The sequence below is a fragment of the Girardinichthys multiradiatus genome, chromosome 9 (assembly GCF_021462225.1).
Source record: "Girardinichthys multiradiatus isolate DD_20200921_A chromosome 9, DD_fGirMul_XY1, whole genome shotgun sequence".
NCBI lineage: Eukaryota > Metazoa > Chordata > Actinopteri > Cyprinodontiformes > Goodeidae > Girardinichthys > Girardinichthys multiradiatus.
The window spans coordinates 30779035-30799738 of record NC_061802.1 but is presented as its reverse complement, the minus strand read 5'-3'; the positions used below and the strand labels follow the sequence as shown (position 1 = coordinate 30799738).

The following is a 20704-nucleotide window of genomic DNA, read 5'->3' as shown; positions in this document are numbered from 1 at the left end:
GTTAGTTTTTGGGGATTACAAGTATCCATACTGAGAGTTTATTATTGTCACGATAACGATATCACAATTCTTTGTTTAAAAAAAACCATTTCCAGATAACTATAAACGATGTGATGCCCATCTTTCCTGCAGATATTTTCTGTCAGATTCAAGTTGGGACTCAGGCTGGGCCACTTCAAAATGTTAAAATGACTTCCAGTCAGAAGAAACATTTTGGTCAAATTCAAAGATTATTTTAAACCAAAATCTACCAACTCAAAGTAACACATCATTGTATTGTGAAAAGAAAATAAATGTGGTTCTGTATATTAGCAAGGGGTTACAAAAAAGCAGAACTGCCTCTACAGTTATTAGCTGAAGGAGCTAAATACTGGGCAGTCCTGGAAGAAAACCTGTAAGAAGCAGTAGAAGACTAGGGACTGGGGAGGAAAATCACCTTTTAAAAGGACAACATACAGCCAGAGCCACAATTAGCATCTAGTTGATAGCATTTTGTGGTGGCCTAATGTGTAAAGCTGTGGGAAACTAACCAGCTTATGGGTGTAAATGTTCCTAACATTGTTTATTTTTATTTTTTTTATTGGTCACAGAAAAGTCAGCCCCATAAATCATAAGGAGCTGACACAACCCAAGATTGTGCATGTTTTCACATTTCGAGGCCACCCTAAGTCTTGATTGGTCAACGAGATAAAATTAGTATCCAAGCAGTTAATCATCAAAGGATTTCTAATTAAGCTTTCTGTCTGGATATTTGCCTCTGTGGAAAACCCACAGACCAAACTAAACCCTTCAGTCAGCATGTCTGAAACATATGTAGAAGGCTGAGGTAATTTAATAATTTAAGGTGCTGTTGCTTCAAGACTCTAAAGTCAAGTTTGGGTGTGCAGTCCTGTGGTTTGGTTTGCGTCTTTGACAGGTCATTTAATCAAGATATGGTGATATGAGTTGGCAGCAGATTACCCCAGAGGTTGTATGTTTTGAAACACAGATTAAGTGCGCAAAAAAAGCTAATGTTTCAGTCTGTCTCTGTCAAAAGCCATGTGTTCTAGCATTTATAACAGTGTAAGGCCCATTTTCTCAACGTAATCTTCGTTCTGAGAATCCACTGCTTAGAACATAGATTCTGGGCCCCAAAGACTAAGCCCTAAAAGAAGAAGTGCTGTTTTGGGGTTAGAGGTTAGTTTTAGGACTAAGGTATAAATTGCGTTTTGGTCAGGTTCAAGGTTGGGTATGTACTGGTAATGGTTAGGTTTATGGTGAGAGTCAGGGTTAGGCCGTAGGAATTATTGGAAAATGAATCGAAGTCAATGCAAAGTTATTGTAAAGACAGAAAGACGTAATATGTGTGTGTGTGTGTTTTAATGTGACTCTGTGTGTTTAGTACATGTGCAGTATTCCTGACCTCTGATCGCGCAAAGTATTTTAATCCAATCAGCTTCGTTTTCACATGACTGTCACACACTCGCTGCTGCCATGGTAACGTGCAGAGGAAGAAGAGAAAGTACTGAAGAGAAACAGTAGGGCATGTTGTCGCCCCTTTAATCACAGTGAAAGTATCGCACAAATTACACAAGGTTTTATTTACTTTCTTCTAGAGCAGAAAACGTTTTTTAAACTTTTACCACCACAATGTATGCTTGGTTATGTTAAGACTTGACTGAACTTAGACAATTGCAGAATTTATATGCACTTATGACCTTTACTATTTTTGCAGAACTAGCAAGATTCGAGAGGTTGCTTACAGACACAGGTCCAACCAGGCTTTAAAGGAGAGAGAATGGTTGGGCAACGGCCGCAGACTTTGAAAGTAAGAGGAAGGCTGACAGGATGGACGAAGCTGCAAAATACAAGAACGCTGCAATCAATAGGTTGCATTTAGGAGCAAACTACTAAAAAAAAACCAGCCTTCAGAATCATTAAAACAAGCTTTTTGCAAAAACTTAAAGTTGTTTTAATGGACATGACAAAGTGAGTTAAATTTGATCACAACAGTAACAAACTCCACTTCCCTTGAGAGGTGAAAAGGTTAGCCTGTGCCCTGTGGTTTGTTTTTTGGCACGCTACCCCTCTGCTGCTTCTCATTTTTTTCTCTGACGTTTCCTGTTCTATCTGAAGACGAATACTCAGACTGTTATAGTCCGAGAGCCAGAAGCACGCATTTGCTGCATCAGGCATTTATCCTGTGCTGTTGCCTAACTTTGAAATCCGTTTTCTAATTGTTATGTTTGACATAACATTTAAAGCTAAGCTAAATGCATTAGCTGCTGAGGGAAGAGGATTTTAAGCCCTGTGTTGCAGCTCCATTTGTGCAACAGTGAGCAAAGCACTCTACCTGCTGGACAAAAGCAGCATGGCTATTAAAACAGAGCACTTTAACAAGCTTAGTTTGCTGTAAGACAATATCTTAAGGAAAAGTTGCACTGTAAAACAATTGAGAGACAGCATGTATCCTTTTCCTCAACAAAACCTGGGGCTGGAAAATGTAAATGTACTAAACGTTTAGATACTGAACCTGGGAGGGTACTCTGACTCATAGAGTTTCCTTTTCATAATCCTGTGTTGACTGTTTGGTTTTACTTATATTTCCACCATGCTATATTAATATGGTCTTTTCCTGGAAGTATTCTGCATGCTGTACGTCAGTGGTTCTAGGACAGTGACAGCACCCAGTAGGGTTGTGTAAGGGGTGGTGGTGGCTTCGGCGCGGGGGGGGGGGTTGGGTGGGGATATTGGTCAGTTGGTTGTGAGTATAGACATTTGCTGGCCATCCAACTGCAAAAGTGACAAATGACTATGTGGAGGTATTGTGGCGCAGAGCTGTTTCAATTCTGCTACACTGGAAGGCATGAATAGCCTGTTTAAGGTCATGGCTCAGCATCTCAATTGGATTTAAGTTTGGTCTTTGATAAGGTCCCTTTTTCTTGGTTTGTTTTTCTGTTGTTATTTTAAGGCTTATTCAGAGACTTTCAGAGACTGCAATCAGGATCATTGTCCTGCTACTATCATTCTCTTTTAGGATTTTTTTCTCCTCAAGAGCAGAATTCATGGTTCTGTCAGTTTCAACAAGTCGTCCAGATGAGCCTTTGTATTTTTATTGGTCAGCAATGGTTTTCACTTTGGAACTCTCCCAGGACATGATATGCTGCATTTTCAGATCTTTAAGCCAACTTCATGTGGTCAGACAGATTCTATTTAAATGTTTTTTTATTCTGCAGATCAGGCAGTAATGAGGCCTCGGTGTGGCTAGGGAAATTGACCTAAAAATGTGGTTAATCACAGTTAATTTATGATTTAACCTGTTAAACCTGGGGGCGTTTAGAGCAATTTCTGCCTGAAATTACATAACTTAAATAAATCAAGAATAGCTCCACTTCAGACTTTGTCTGACAGCACAATGAGTTTGATAATCTAAAACATTTCTATGTGACATAGAAAAGGCAAAAGCATCTGAAATTGGTAAGGGGGTATATACTTCTTTCATGCCACCAGATTGTGCAATATTTTTTCATTATGAATTGTACGATAGGAGAGTACATGTTTCAGTGAGTTGCAAAAGAGTTTTTTTTATTCTTCATAGCGTTTCCATATATGACAGCACAAAAGTCCAGGAATTCTGTGCTGGCTTTTGGTTTTCAGATGCACCCCAAGGTTATTAGTGGCCCCCCATCTGGCCGCCCTTTTGAAAACTTTCTGGGGGCACCCCTGTTGTAAAACATATTTAACATATATGACGTTGTAACAAAAACTGAGGCCTTCATTAGATAATGTTGTTACAACTGTCTTTGTTTGAAGTGGTATATTAGCAATGTTTGTATACGTAAACCAGCTGAAGTTGTTAATTTTGTGGCTCAATAGCTAACCATTTTAGAGAACCTCTGCTGTAAATTATTCAGCGACAGAATCAGTTCACAGATGAAAGCTCTTATGTTGCAGGGGAAAGCATCAGGTTAAACCAGTGGTAGTTTTTAAAGCTGATAATTTCACTCCAGACTTCCAAGCTTTGCATAAAGTGATAAGTATCAGCACAAGTCAAGCCCCTGTGACAGACAGGAAGCCTGTTTTGTGCAAATAATTTTATTCATAGACAGGAACAGAACAAGAGAAGGCGTCTCTTCCTGCTGTGAGTAGAGGGAGAGAAGTACCTCAACGTGAATCCACTTTGAGTCACTTAATCTTCTCTCAGTTTAAAGTGACCAGACATGAGCTATTATGTGAATCCTTTCACTTAGAATAATTAACTTGCAGTGCCTTGCAAAAGTATTTATGCCCCAGTACAACCCCCCTCCCCCCACAATTATTTTTTCCACCACGATACAACTACAAACATCTATGTATTTTAGCAAAAATGTATGTGGTAGACCAACATCCAACACAGAGTACTGCACAGCGGTGAAACGGAAAAATTATTTAAAAATGTATTTGCAAAAAAAAGTGTTGCATGCATATACAGTGGTTGGCCAATGAAACTGAAACACCTGGTTTTAGACCACAATAATTTATCAGTATGGTGTAGGGCCTCCTTTTGCGGCCAATACAGCGTCACTTCGTCTTGGGAATGACATATACAAGTCCTGCACAGTGGTCAGAGGGATTTTAAGCCATTCTTCTTGCAGGATAGTGGCCAGGTCACTACGTGATACTGGTGAAGGAAAACGTTTCCTGACTCGCTCCTCCAAAACACCCCAAAGTGGCTCAATAATATTTAGATCTGGTGACTGTGCAGGCCATGGGAGATGTTCAACTTCACTTTCATGTTCATCAAACCAATCTTTCACCAGTCTTGCTGTGTGTATTGGTGCATTGTCATCCTGATACATGGTACCGCCTTCAGGATACAATGTTTGAACCATTGGATGCGCATGGTCCTCAAGAATGGTTCGGTAGTCCTTGGCAGTGACACGCCCATCTAGCACAAGTATTGGACCAAGGGAATGCCATGATATGGCAGCCCAAACCATCACTGATCCACCCCCATGCTTCACTCTGGGCATGCAACAGTCTGGGTGGTACGCTTCTTTGAGGCTTCTCCACACCGTAACTCTCTCGGATGTGGGGAAAACAGTAAAGGTGGACTCATCAGAGAACAATACATGTTTCACATTGTTCACAGCCCAAGATTTGTGCTCCTTGCACCATTGAAACCGACGTTTGGCATTGGCATGAGTGACCAAAGCTTTGTCTATAGCAGTCCGGCCGTGTATATTGACCCTGTGGAGCTCCCGACGGACAGTTCTGGTGGAAACAGGAGAGTTGAGGTGCACATTTAATTCTGCCTATAGATATGTTACAGTGGTTCAACCAAACTCCAGATCCAAAAGTGATGTTCACAGATGTGCTCTAACCAGTCTGACTGAGATTGTTCTGTCTCTAGATGTGCAAAGCTAGTAGAGAAATACTCTAAAAGACTTACATCTGTATTTGCAGCGAAAGTTGGTTCTACAAAGTATTGACTTGGGGAGGTTGAATACAAAAGTACACCACACTTCTAGAGAATACAGTGTGAAATCCCAACAACATCCATTCAAGTTGTCACAACATAAAGTGTTGAAGGGATACTTTTGCAAGACACTGTAGTCTGTACAAGATTTTGCATTGTACAGAGAGCAGTGGGGATTAAAATATTAATAGTATTGGTCAAAATTACCGAACTTCCAGCTAAAGTTGAAAATGACCAGATTTAAAATGTAATGCATGTTTCACAATGCTACATGAGTCCAGCTTGGAGCAGTGTGTGAGGGTTTTATGGTGGTTTCGTGAAAGCATGAGATCTGACCTGAAGCAGTGTGAAATATGGTGGTTGCATAAGCCATGCTCTAGACTAGGCAGAGCTCAATGAGCAATGGCCAGAGAGTCCACCGCTAATGAAAGGAAAGCAGTAACATTGTTGTTACATATGCGTTTCTGCAGTTGTAGAAGTCTTCTAGGGTGTTATCTTGTATTCTCTTGTGTCCATTGCATTTGAAATAATCCCAAAGCAGTTCCTAATAAATATTTTCTATATATATATATCAAGCGAAGCATTATAGCATCTGCCGTAATGCTCCACTTGTGAAAGTAAATCTGTTGAGTTTCTTCTTGGCACTCAGACAACAATTCTGAGTGCTACTCTGCCAGACAGGACACGGTTTAAAAAAAAAAACATAACCTTGGTGCCAAAGTTTGAAAGCATCAGTACACCAAATGTAAATGAACAGAGTGCTTTGCAGCTTCTGACAATACTGAGGGCACTGTACATCAAAGCAATCATAGGGCCACATAGGAGTAAACTGTGTTAACCAGCTTCAAGGAATTGCATTTGAGGTGATGCTTTCAGCAGAACGGCGACCTGAAGTGTAGCTTGTCCAAGAGCTCTAAATATAAGGTAGACTGACATAAATTCTCATGAAAACCTCCAAAGATGGCTAAATCTGCCACTTATAAATGATCTTCAGCAAATTCAATAGAACTTCACATAACAGTAGTTGCTAAACTTGTTGTAATGCATAGCAGCTAATTAAGGATGGAAGGAAAGATTGATCTTGTTTTTTTGAACTGCACATTTAAAGCAAGAAATTTCCAAGTTTGAAAAATAAGAGGTACAAAGGGAGGTGTTTTACAAACCACAACCCCAAAATTCAAAATGGCTACTATTTGATAATACAGATAGTTTCAACAATGAAAACAGTTTATGTGCACTTGATGGTCACAATAGCTTTCATTTTGGGTTATTAGAGAAAAAGAGGCTGAGTACAAATGCATGGCACACTTTACAGATTTGTATTTCTAAAAAAAAAATGAAGACCATGCATATTTCTCTTTCTACTCCACTATCAGATACTACTTTATGTTGTTTTACTACAATACACAGCAGTTTGTGTTCAATACTTTTGCAAGGCATTATGTCCTTTCAATGCATATTCCTAAGAGACTTACATTGTAAGCTATATAAGGTTCAGATTTTTGACCCTTTTCAGTCAGGCTTTCAAAAACTGCACTCCACTGAGATGGCTCTTTTGAAGGTCTATAATTTTTTAATCACTTCTGATGTAGGGAATTCTTCTGTAATGATTTTACTTGATCTTAGTGCGGCATTCGATTGACAGATTGGTTTACTGAAAAGATATTCTATAAAAAGATATTCTGAGTCAACACAAGTTGAATAACAGGAAACAAATGATGTTTGTTTCAGTTTCTTCAATATAAGTGTTTGGAAAAAAAATATATGCATTTTCAGTGAAAAAAAACAAAAAACGTGAATTTTCTAACTGTAATAGTTCCAAAATGTTCGTCCTAATTTAGAAGATTAGTAATCTGACATTTTGGGGGTTTATTTTCAAATTACATATTTTAGTAAATAAAGCCAGTAATGACTTCCCCTCCGTTTTTATTTCTTTAAGAACTGAAAAAAAATTTTGAGCATGGGTCCTTATTTAAAATTGCTATAGGTCAGCATAACACTACATATACACTTCACATAAGCACACTACATATAACACCTAACATACACACCTGACATAGACACACTACATATACACTTAACATAGACATATTTATGGCACTAATGGAACCCCATAATTTTATCTTATTTATGGTAGTTCATTTTTAATGTTGTGATGGTTTTGTCTGAGAAAGGCACTTGACACATAAACTTTACTTACATTGCTATTAGCTTGTTTTGCTAACAGTAATTAGCCTTGTCATTACAATTTGGAAATCCTACTGGTTTTCCAACCTGCAACCAGAACACGGTTACAACGGCTTTGATGTTATTTCCAGAACCAAGTTCTAATTTCAGAGATAAAAGAAACACAGTACGCTGCAACCAGTTCCCGCTTCAGTTGCCAAGGGGGGTAATTCCCCACTCCACTTCCCTTCTGACAAGTATCTGAAGCAAACATCATTGTGTTTCAACTACTCACCTCTGTGACCTGTTGGGCTTAGCAGCTCAACAGCCAGTTTGCTACATATTTACCCATTATTTTTCAGAGTTCAATAAGGGAAGCCTAAGTGTCACCACTCATATACCACTGTTTGACAACCTGTGAACCCCGAATGTCAATTCACCGATTATGATCGATAACATCAGACATTTTATTAAACTCCACAGCCTCTGCAAAGTTAGGTATTTTTTTATTTAGGCATTTATTCTGCTTACAGTTCAGGGGTGCCAGTAATTCCAACTGTACGTTTTGTTTCGGTTTAGCTCCAACTTATCATTGTCAGCTATAAAAAGCAATGCATAAAACTTAAGAAATGGATTACGTAGATCGCAGCTTTAATTAATTTAATAACTTACAGGGACTGGTGGAAGCGATTCCACTAATGGTAAATGTAAATTCAGAATATTCCCACCAGTCTTTTAAAAAGGTTAATGTAAATTTGAACCTAATAAGACAAAGAATAAAAATTTAACTGAGAACTGAGGCAATAGAAACATGAATTAAGCGATTCTGTTGCTTAGTTGACTAAAGTGATATAAAAAAACAAGGCTGCTTTTAGAGATGCACCGATCAGGCTTTTTCCTCAAGGTGAGACCTACTGTTTTTCTGTTTTTTGGCAGAAAATAAAAGCCTAATCCTGATCTTAATCTAAGAAACACAATGTGCTTCTTTGTTTGGGATAGTTTTGAATCCAAGAGAAAACAACAAATTACCAGATTTCCCCCATTTATGCAAAATCTTTGTCTAGTCTGGAAAAATGTGCAGCACAGTGCATTCTGTTTGATGTTAAGGTTAAAGGCTAAGAACAGGGAGCCAAAAGATTAAATCTTACAATACCAGATCTGACGTTTGTACATAATATGAAAATTGTGATTCTGATCTTTGGTTGATTGATCGGTGCATCTCTAGTGCTGTCTTCTGTGTGCAATATGAAGCACATTAATGAGTTCCTAGCCACATGCATCCACATTTACCTTGCAAGAAAATGCTGAAATTCAGGTCGGCTTGAGCCAAATTAAGCTGCAGCTGCAGATTATCTTAATAACAATAACTTTTAGTGTTACCAGCATCCCATAATAGACGTGAAAAACACAAAAATCAGACAGGTTTACTTGCTTTAACAGTAGGAAATTATGCAAGTTTTTTTTGCTTTGTATCATGTACCCTTATTTACTTTTAATCTCATGTTTTTCTATATATTTGTGAATTTAGAGTATAATCCATTAGGTTATCCCAACTATAAGGATGTTAAAAAACAAGTATTGCCAAAGTAATGTGATCTGGCTTTAAGAATAAGGGTGATTAGTTCCTTCATCTGTATAATTAGACATACAGAAGATTAAACCACACACTTCTTTTATAGTTCAGAACAGCTTTAGAAACTCACAACACAGAAAATGCTCTTCGTTTTCCTCTTCACTGACCCACAAACCACCTTCATAAACAGGCAACCCTCATTCTCTCACACACGTTTACTAATTTACTCTGAAATTCAGGGCAACTTCGAGAAGATTACTGTATAACTGTTAACAGTAAAATGAAGCATTCTGACATCATTTATCTTCAGATCAAACACCCACACATGGACAAGGTGAGGACAGACAGAGCAGTGGTACAGCATGTCTGTAAAGTCTCCTTAAGAAGCAGGGATCCTGTTTTTCATCAAAAGCGAAAGCTTTCTCCCCACGTCCACAGACTGCATGTGGCTCATTTTCCACTTCTCTACCTCCTTCCTCTTCTTCTCCTCCTCCCCTGTCACTCAGAGCCACCAGAAGCGCACGTAGACAATAAGCATGATGAAAAAGACGCCACCTGCTGCCAGCTTGGCGTAGGTGGAGCGGGTGTTCAGGTATTTGGCGTCGCTCCTGTACTTTTTTGACAGGCTGGACAAGTTGCTGGCCTTCGAGTCTAGTGCTGTATGAAGAAGAGAACATGAGTGCACACCCAAAGCAGACATTTTCAGGACATATTCACAAATGCAGACTGACCAGAGAGAGCCTCCCCTCTCTGTAGAACCTCCTCTATGTTAGCCACCATGATCCTCTGCACATCCTGGAGCTCCGTGTTGATGTTGCCCAGATTCCTTCTTGCTCGGCTGTCGATGTACGACTTCTTGGTTTTTTGAATGTAGGTGTCTGAGGAAACAGTAGAAACATTAATAAGCCCATAGGTTCAGACTCATACTGCTTTCTCCTTAGATACCCACATCAAATCTCTGGTTCACTCTTGTTTTTATCATTTACGTAACCTTGCTAAGTTAAGTCCCATTGTGTCACGTTCTGAACTTGAGATTGCTATCCATGCATTCATTTCCTCACGTTTGGATTACTGTAATGCTTTATTTACCTGTCTTAGCAAAAACTCCCTGGAACGTCTCCAGGTTGTTCAGAATGCTGCTGCTAGACTTCTGACAAAATCTTCAAAGTATTTCCTCTCCACACCGTTACTCATCCAGCTGCACTGGCTCCCCATTAAATTCAGAGCTCAGTTTAAGATTCTGGTCCTGACTTATAGAGGTCTTCATGGTCAAGCCCCAACCTATTTCAGTGAACTCTTATATCCGTACATTCCCCCCAGGTCTCTGAGGTCATGCGATAAAGTCCTACTGGCTGTACATCACACAAGGCTGAAAACTAAGGGTGATAGAGCTTTTGCAACAGTAGCTCCCCAACTCTGGAACTCTATCCCCTTGTGTATAAGGACTGCGGATTCGGTGATGTCTTTTAAAAAACAGCTAAAAACTCATGACTATAATTGAGGTTTTTAATCATTATTTTGCACTGCTCTTATTTCAGGGTAAAATTATCCTATGATAAGCAATTTCAATAATTTTCGAAATTATTGAGACCAGAATTTAATTTGTTTACTTTCTTTAGTCAACATGGGGTCAAAATTATACATACACCTCCACTAATATTTGGTGGCACGTCTTTGCAGAGAAGTATTTTGGAAGTAAATCACTCTGGCATAATACAGACTGGATATTTGACCCCTCTTCTTAAAAAGGTGGAGTTCAATTAAACTGGTTTGCTTTGTTGGAAAGGACCCAGACTTTTAAAGCATAGATCAAACATGTTTAATTAAGTTGAGGTCAGGGCCATTCCAGAAGACTAATGTTATTCTGTTTTATACATTTCAAAGTGAGTTTTGATGTATCTTGGGGATTTTTTCCTGTTACAAATACTATTTTATCCACCTCATCAAAGTTCCAGTACAACTGGCAGATAAACACACCCACGGTATGATGCTGCCACCACTATGCTTGACAGTGTCCTTAGATTTGAAAGCCTCCTCCGAGAATACTTCTTGCCAATGTGGAAAACGTCAGTCAACCTTGACGGTGTTGGTTTTTGGAGCTTCTTTCTTGTTTTGCACCCTCTAAGTCCATGTTGATGCTAGTGGACGGTGATGCTGGTGTTCCAGCGGTTTCCATTTCATGATAGGCTTGAGCCTTGGTGACTGGGTTGCCCCTAACCATACCATCCAAATCCATTTCATTAAAGGGAGACGCAGTTTGTGTCTGATGGTTGAAACATGGATACTACTAGGTGTTCCAGCAGGATAATGATCCCATATAAAACATCAAACTGGTTTAGAAATGGAGAAAGCAGGGTGAAATTAAGTTTCTGTAATGGCTCTGACCTCAACTAAATTGAACATTTCCACTCTTGTCTTTGTTCAAAAGCTGAGTCAATTACTAAACTATCAGTTCCTCCCAGAAAAGAGGTCAAATATCTGGTTAGAAATATGCCAGACACTTGTTGATGGCTACAAAAAAAGTGTGCAATTCTCAAACATTCGAACGAACATCTACCAGTTATTAATGGGGTGCACGCATTTATTTGAGCCCTTATGTTTAATTTCAACTCTCTGAAAATAACAGTAAATTCAAACTCATGCACTTAATTCTTAGTTTTAAAAGCCATTGAAGTTGTGTAATTCTATACTGGAAAAGAAAATTCCCGATACATAATTTAAAGCCCAAAATCTAAATGACAGTCCTTCCCATAATGAGTATGAATAAGCTTCTGACTAGAGCTGAATATAAAAATACCACAACAGGTCCTCATATGCTGCCAGTAGTAGTTTCAGAGTCCAGAGCTGTCTTGTGTTTCTTACCAAACTCAATGAAGGAGTACGGACGAGATACTGTTTGGACCTTCTTTCCATGCTGCTCGTGAAACTCCGCCTGCAGGTCCTCGAGGTAAGCAAATGCTAACTTCTTGGGAAAGCTGGCTTCACACAGCACCAGGTAGCACACTCCTTGCTCTATGAAATAGCTGCAAGAAGAACCAAAGAGTGGGATCATGTTAAAAGCACAAAGCAGTGAATGGGAGAAGTTAACTTGTTAAAAAAAAATGTTTGGAATCCAAAACAAACAGTGAAGGAAAGCTGCACTAATCAGGATTTCCCAGGCCGATGCCAATTTCCAGCTTTCTTCTGAGGTCAATTCTGGAGTTTTATTTAGCTTTAGAAAAGGAATAAAACATACTAAACAGGAAAAAAAAGGGCTTCAGGTTCCTTGATAGGGGTGATAGTTTTGAATCCAACAGAAAAACCTTTATGTGATTTTTATTCAAATCAGAAAAGTGCAAAGTATATGCTATTGGTTTATTGGTTTCAAGGACAAAAATGGAAGGACTGCTTAGTTTTGAGGTATCCAGTAAGTAGGGAAATAAACATAAATTTTTTTGTAACTGGTTACCGATCAGGTTCCCATTCAGCAGATGTGTGTTGATCTGCAAAGGTCAGGCAAAGCTGTTCACCTACACGTGGCCATATGTACAGTCAGAGCAGCAATTAAAGAGTGGAAAACATCAGGAACTGTGACCAACAGGAATGGAGATAAACATTTCACTGTATTATTAAACCACTCCAATAAAGAATTTATTTTAAGGCTACACATTATAACAAAGGAAGCCAATAAATCTGAAGGGAACGGTATATAAATCGTGATCTTGTTTTGCTGTCACAGTTAAACTTGACCCATACTATTTACTTCCTCTGAAGAGAACCACTGTCTCTTAAGGCTGCTCTAATCCTTTTCTTTCTCCAAACATTTGGCAGCCGACATTGTTTTTCACACTCACTGAAACGCCATGGAGCCAGCCTCTAACGTGCACCGTGTGGGACTCTGCTCGTTGAGCTTCCTGAAAAGCTGCTTAGCCTGAGTCTGGTATTGCTGAAGATCTCGACCCACCTAAAAAAAAATAAAAAATAAAACTGTTATTGCACAAATCGCTGAATATGTTAATCATAACACACAAGAGGCTGGTTTTATGAGCACGGTGACAGGCTGAATGAACAAGCAAATGTCTCTACGTGGGGGGAGGAGGGTGATAACTTATTTAACTACTAAGAGGAAAAACAAAAAATACTAACTGCCTGCAGTTCAAATTTTGTACTACTTTTCCTCATTAGGTTGAATTCCTTGCCTTGAGAATGCATTTAAATGAAAGACCATGCTATTTCTAACAGGGAAGACGGGGCCTTTAAGGCTGAGTCGAGTTGCAGTAAATGACAGTTTTATCACTGCAGCATCACAGAAAGACAGATGACGAAGCACAGAGGAGAGGCACAACAAACCTTCTCGCTTCCCTTTTTGAGAGCACACAAGAGAGTGAAGAAAAACACATTAGACTCCTAATCAAGGTAAGCACAAAGTAAAACAGCTCATTGTGTTACATTGGCCTCTTATTTAGTGCACAGATGCATACCCAATGCCTACATACCAGTACTGACCTCTGGAGGCTCTTATACAGCGTCTGTCTGGGTGCAGTGTGTACAGTCATGGTTAAACCGTTGGCCAGGAAAACAAATGTTTTGTTCTGTAGCTTTTACAACTCTAGATTTAGTTTAGTAGTTTAGTTTCTGTAGTGTTCTGCAGAACAGTTAAACATTACATAAGTTTTATGTTTCTTTAATTAGAAAAGGCATCAAATTTAGGTGAAGGGTAACATTTAGCAAGATGAGCGTTCCTCATAATCTCTGCAATCTGGCCCGTTGGATTCTGGACCAAATCCAGTCTGATGGTGAGAAACTAAACTTGGTCTCATCAGTCATTGGGGCTGATCACAGCTTGGTGACTTCTTCTCATCCATCTCACTTCTTGAGAAGTGTGCACAGGTTCTCAGTGGAGGTAAGGCTGGGGAGGATCATTGAGCCAGTTTGTTTTACCAGTAACATTATTTCTATTATTGGGTAGAACACACTAATCATTACAAAATACATCTAGATTGTTGGAGGAAGTTGCTCTTGGAGGACTTTTTGATCCTTTATCCATTGCAGTTCTGTTGGGCAAAAGGGTGAGTAGACATAAGTCTCTTGTATGGGAAGCTAACTTTCACATGCTTGAAATCAGGATGTTTCAATGTTGACAAAACAGACTCATGGAAGCTCTTTTCTTCTCTAGACTAATTATTTTCTAAAACATGGCTTCCTTGGCACTAATGTTTCTACCACCTTTGTGCATCTAGAGGCTGAAATGTTTGCCCTTTCATTATAAAATAGTTCAGGCTTAGTCAAACTGGATGAGGGACAGCAATTTTCACTTCTCACCACAGATTCACAGTTAAATTTGGGTCTGAACTTTGACTAAGCCATTCCAACAAATGATTTTGTTTTGATTTAAACCATTCCACTGTAGGCCTGCTGTATATTTAGGGCGGGTGAACCTCTGCTCAAGTCCCTCAGTCCTGTATTTAGCTCCATCCATCAGCTCTGACCAGCTTAACTGTCTCTGCTGAAGAAGAGCATCTCCACAGCATGATGCTGCCACCACCATGTTTCATTGTGGGCATTCAAATGCTTGCCTTCTCCACTAAATATCTTCAGTCAAACTGTAAACAGGACTTTTCATGGCTTTCTGTATAAAAATGTCCCTCCCACTCTTCCATAAAGGCCAGATTACCTGGCCTATCGGTTTAGGTGGACAGTCATGTCTCAGTAGGTTTGCAGATGAGTCAAACTCTTGCCACTGGATTTTATTCATGGGTATCAGATTAAAGGGGTCTGAACACAAATGCATGTCACACTTTTCAGATTATTATTTTAAAAGTCATGTGTGTTTCTCCCACTTCACAATTATCCGTCGGTCTATCGCATAAAATCCTAATAAAATACATTGACATTTGTGGTTGCAATGTGACACAATGAGAAAAATGAATACTTCTGCTAGGCACTGTATTTATAGCAGTTATAGCGACTATTTATAATGAAATCCCTACTTCTTCGACACTCCTTGGTTTGTGATTTAACTGAACTGGTGCCCACTGCGAAAGCTCTTAGCGGCTCTTATTGGACATTCATTCATCTCCTTTTGGTGAAGAAATCAACAAAGCTAGCACCCGCTAAACTAAACCCACGTTGAAAAGCCGCGATAATGTTTATTAATCCAGCTTCTGAATGCTTAGAAATACAATAGATCTGACATTAAAAGAGACTAGTTACTGCTGTATATAAGATGCTGGCTGGTTCAGGAAGGCAGGCCTGCTGTTTTAAGCTTTAACATGTCACTCAGCTGATAAAAACACCAGCCCGATTAGGAGCTTTTAACCCTTCCGGTTCTTCACATCTGGGGGAAACTTGGCCCCAACTATGATGCTCACACCTGAGACTTGTCAGCTAACGTGTCACTGCGTTATAAAACCTCCGAGGCCTGAGCTACAGCAGCCAGAGCCACAGGGGTAGAAAGGTTGAGAAGTGAACCTGCTCGTCCTCCTGCATGGAAGCGGCCAGCGGCAGACCGTCCGCCAGCCGAGCGATCATCGTCAGCAGCAACATCTCTGCGAAAGGTCCCGCTTTGTGTCCACGACCCGGAGAAAGTCCCAGCTGGTTGGCAGCAGCGTTTGTCTGACGGACGGGCGGGCTGTAAAAGTGACAACACCACAGGAGAGACGCGCTGAGCTGGCCGGAAACGTCGTAGCTTCTAGCGTCACAGTCAAATGCCCTCGGCGCGGAACTAAATGCGCTCACAAATGTAGTTCCGAATCACCTTAAAAAAGGGAAAATAAATAATGCAAAGAAAAATATTTTGTTATATAAAATGTAATATTATGACAGATATAACAATAAAATATTACTCTACCCATCAACCTTTTGTGTTAATTTTACAATTAGTGAGTTAGTTACATAGTTGCTCTCAACTGCACAATAGAGAAGCTCTCATGTTAGAGAGGTAAGCTACCTGCCTTTCCCTACTGTGGCTGAGGGCACTGCCAGAGGTAGAAACAACTCCCTACTGGACACTGAGCCGATCATTGTACAGATAACTCAGATCTGTCATTGGTAGTCTGAAGCTCCAACATGCACTTCATAAGGACTTAACCTTTGACCCAGAGCTGGCCTGATGTATAAGTAAACTTTGCCTGACCCTCCTGCTGGCCTGGGGCTTGTCTCAGGCAGGGCATGTTGACAAATCTATCAGTTCTACACATAGAAAAAGATTTAAATATATATATGTTATGAAAGTTGCATAGTCATATGTTAAAGCTAATTATTTCTGCTCACCTCTGTGTTGCCTTGTAATGAAGTGGCAACTTGTAAATTGCCCACTGTGCCTGAAAAAACCAAGCCCCTGCTGTGACCCTGCGAAAAAACAAAATCTGAAGGAAACTGATGTGCAGTTTAAGCCTCACACTAAAAGAAGATGTTCTTAGTTTTCACTGAAATATTTAAGTAAAAAGACTACATTATTTTGGTCTTGGTGTGTATCTTTGAAATAACAGATCATGGCATAGAAAAGGTTATGTAAGATGTCAAAGCCGTCTCTGCTTCCCCGGGTCCGTTGATTTGGGCACAGGTTTCAAAAGAGTGAAATAAACACAAAGTTCAATCAACTTAAGTTCGCCTCTGCGCAGAGTGAGAGAAAGATGCCCCAGCCGAACACCTGCGAGCAACAACTCTGCTACCCTCTGGTTCCAGCTCATTTTATTATGTCTCAAGGGTGTGTTCAACATATACATATATCATGTCACTCATGTATAGCATAACAGTTCCTTATGTCCAAATAAGGAGTGCTTCTGGTTATTTTCTTCTAGCAAGCTTATCCTCCCCTATCTTCTTCACCCCCATTCGGTAATCCCCTGTCCTTCACCAATTTATGACCTCTATCTTCACTCCCTATGCTTTTACTCCCCTCTCCTCTATCTGCATATTCCAGTTACACACATAGATTGTTTATATTCTACAATCTCCCTTTTGAACTCTCAAAAAGAGTTCACAATCTAAAATTTCCTTTAACCAAGTACTTCTAAGAATAAGTAGAAATAAGTAAAAATATTACTGTACCACCTGTAAAACGAGAAAATCATTAAGAAAACATGCATCCATCTTATTATGCGTCCATGAATTCACACTGAGTCCTCATCCTGGTTAAGGTCAATTTGCAACAGTGGCAGCGTTATCTTTGGATCCCTCTGCTCAATTGCGGAGGTGATGAGGCGCACCATTAGAGAACGAATGCATGGCACACAATGTTGGGGGTTATGATTATTGATTGATTAATCTTGATCAATAATTATAATTAAAAATCATACTTTGACAAAATCAACCTCTTAACCAGAATCCTCATTTATAAATCGAGACCAGAGATGTTTCTGGTGTTGTAATTGTGGCTCACGCCTCTGACAATTACAACCGTTAAATACTCCGTAATAATTAATAACTGTTGCAGGAGATGTCACCGTTTAATCGACCGTTTCTGCCGAAACGTGTGTAACTTTTAACCTTATCTTGACTGACGAATCACTTTTTGCACACAATGAACACAAAACGCTCTCTTTTATCTATGTGAATATTTATTAATCTTCACCTACTCAACATGCAAAATTCTACATAACAAGGGTAACACATCTAACTAAGCAAAAATAAAGCAAGCAGCAGTGGGTGTGTATTGAATCAACCAGCAATTATGGCAAACAGAAGGAATGAGAATATGCAAAAGGGGTGTGGTGGCGAGTGGAGATTGGGGCGCAGCTCCACTGTAACTCAGTTATTCTGAGTCATAAAACTTCCCCCAACTCCTGAGCAGACAAAGGGTTATAAAGCTTTTGGCGGCAAGCTAGCGAGCAGTGATATTGGAGACAAAGGAAAATGGAGAATTTTACCATGAGGTCGTTTTAACAGTCCAGTCTTACCGCGCACTTGCGTTGTGTAATGGAAAATTATTTTAAAGTGCTCTGATATTCCCTTCACCTCTCTCCTCTGACCTCTGTGTTTTATTAGTGTTCTGTTATTTAGAGCAGATGGACTCTAAATTCAAATGCAGGAGAGATTTATGGTTAACACTTCCTGAAGTGTATATTTTAAGGGAAGGTAGATGGGTGCCCTCATAAATAACTTTGTTAACTCTGACCCGGGGAGGGTCTAGGGGCCATATTTCTAAAACTCTTTGAAGTTGAGATAACACCCTCATTTTTGGTATAAATACTGTTTGTGATTTCTGTTCGTGGCTCTGTTTCACTGACTAACCTCAGTGTCAGGGTCTTCAAATGCTGAATGCCTTTGAATAAAACTTATAAAGACAAAGTCCGGATTTTCTCTTGTTATGAGTCAACTTCTACCCACTTTGATAAGAAAATTCCACAACAATTTTGGCGTCACGAACAGGATCTAATGTGCCAGAGGAGACCGCAGGATGGGACACGGACGCCTGGCCAGCCTGAGAGTTGTTCTCAGTCCACTTCCATTTTACGGAGGGGAGTCCTCATGTCCGCTGATTAGATCCGAACTATTTGTCTTCAAATATATCTGGGTGAGAAGTTGCTCTGTATGATATAATGTATATTATTATTTGTATTACACATTAACCATCATCTCCTAACTAATTAATTAGGTTCCAGAGTTGCGAGAGGGAGGACATCAGCTGAGGGCCCGGTTACCCTGCAAAAGGAATTGCAGGGAGGTTCTCATTGGTATCGATGGGATAAAGCAAAACACAGGGTTTTGCGGGTGGTTTTTAGCAATTTTCTACACCTCATAAAGGAGAAAAGCCAGTGGGCAGACGTGCCGCTGAACAGGTAAAAACAAAAAATGGTTCCGGAACCTTGAGGCATCAGGGGTGTCTCCTTCTTCATACTCTGATTTATAAAATAATGAAAGGAAAAAGTGGGGATGATTGTGTTAAATGTGCTTTAATTTGGAAGATAAGTTTGGTTTTTCACAGCGTGGAAGTTTGAGTGTAAATAAGTTAAATAGTTTAAAAAGTTTCAAGTAAAACAGCTGATGGAAAAATAAAAAAAACATAAGAAAAGATTAAAAAGCACAGAGTGCATCAATTAAGGGGTTAAAGAGTTAAAACTTTCCTAAAGGAAGTTTTGTTTGTCTTAAATATTGCGATCAGTCGGAAAAGAAGGTAAAAGTGAAAAGGGACATTAGAGAGTCGAAAAGAAAGTTGTTTTAGAAAGGAGTATAGTTCATGTTATGGAAGGAAGGTGGATGACTGACTGACTGACTGATAATATTTATTTGTACAAAATCTGAACCTATACTAAACTTTTCTTCTGCCTCTCTCACACACAAATACACACATATATGGGATTTGAGTTCAACATCTGCGTTTTTGAGTCTGGATTTTAGAAACCTGCCCTTCTCCATGGCTACTCCACCAGAGACGCTTCTCCAGCACGGCCTGAAAGAGAGAGATCTGCCTTCCTGCATGTTGAAAATCGCAGTGTGACTTTCTACAAGAAAAAAAAACGAAACTCAGAAGAAATCTGGACCCTCTGAGATGGACAAAGATCCATGTTGTTTGCAAGAGCCAGAAGAGCGGAGCGATACACTGGATTTATATTGAAAGCATCTTGTGCGGGCAGAAGAGAAACCGGAGCAAAGTTTCTTCTTTCTCCCTCCTGGAGAAGTTAAAGTGGACAAAGAATGAGTGAATGTCTCACCAACAGACCTGGGAAGGGCCTGGTTGTTTTTTGAACTGATAGAGAACTGTGTGCCATGACAGTCTGACTCTGGAGCGATTTAGAAACTGATGGGGGTAACGTACAAACACACACACATTTGCATAAATCTTTTCCTATTTTCTGCAATGAAGAACGCTTATTAACCGCTGCTCATGTGACGCTTGCTTGACGTTGACAGATATAGCGGGTTAAAATATTATTTTAGGGTTAGAAAAGTATCTTTAAAAAGGTGATAACTTAGTTCATTTGATACTTTCCAGTTAATTCTTTCAGAGAAGCAAGTTCTCTTTCGTCGTGGAATATTCAGGGTCAATTATTCTAGTTATTAAAAGTTATTAAAAGCAGAGGAAGTTACAACATCGCCAAAACTCAGCACTAACCAAGTGTTTCTATGTTATTCTCAGGACAGATCTCATGAAGGAGTATTTTTAAAACCCAGCACATGCGTAAAACCTGATGGGTTTCTCCTTCAGGTATTATTTTCTGTTGTCAGATTTTGTATTCCATAAATCTAATGGGTAGAGACCTCATTAAAACAGGCTTAGTTCTACTGCAGATGGTCTTCATACAGTTTCTGACACAGTATTTACAGTTTGGTGCAGTTTTTGTCCACAAGTGTTAACTGACGCTTATGGAAAGTACAAATTCATTGTTTTTCACAGCAGCTGCTGGGAAGAGGTTATATTAGGTTTTTCTTCCCTCTTCTGATTCATGCAGCGTGTTGATTTACACTGTACCTTATATCAGGTCCTGACAAAAAACTATGAAAGGTTTGGTTCTGCAGGTTCTTTTTTCTCCCTTTGGAGAAGGAAAGGACACCTGATCAGTTCTGTGTTGCATAGAAATATTAAAACACTTGTTGTTTTCTAAGAT

General features: G+C 39.5%; 1 protein-coding gene across 2 annotated transcripts; it reads right to left on the bottom strand.

Moving 5' to 3' along the window:
• Window positions 1–8090: 8090 nt before the first annotated feature.
• sec22bb (SEC22 homolog B, vesicle trafficking protein b) lies at window positions 8091–15859 on the bottom strand. Of its 2 annotated transcripts, XM_047375942.1 has the most exons (6): window positions 15627–15859; window positions 13506–13517; window positions 13010–13119; window positions 12039–12199; window positions 9908–10054; window positions 8091–9833 (listed from the first exon to the last, which is right to left on the bottom strand). In XM_047375942.1, the coding sequence occupies exons 1-6, from the start codon at window positions 15699–15701 to the stop codon at window positions 9679–9681; spliced, it is 660 nt and encodes a 219-aa protein (XP_047231898.1). In that variant the 5' UTR covers window positions 15702–15859; the 3' UTR covers window positions 8091–9678. The 2 variants fall into 2 exon arrangements, with proteins under 2 accessions (XP_047231898.1, XP_047231899.1); XM_047375943.1 differs by lacking the exon at window positions 13506–13517 and having other exon boundaries at window positions 15627–15856.
• Between the last annotated feature and the right edge of the window lie 4845 nt (window positions 15860–20704).

Coding starts and splice junctions, on each gene's coding strand:
- sec22bb (XM_047375942.1), bottom strand. CDS start 15,701: ATGTTGCTGCTGACGATGATCGCTCGGCTGGCGGACGGTCTGCCGCTG. Junction 12,200..13,009: donor GCTGGCTCCATGGCGTTTCA/GTGAGTGTGAAA, acceptor TTCTTCTTGCAG/CTATTTCATAGAGCAAGGAG. Junction 10,055..12,038: donor GTACTCCTTCATTGAGTTTG/GTAAGAAACACA, acceptor CTGTTTCCTCAG/ACACCTACATTCAAAAAACC.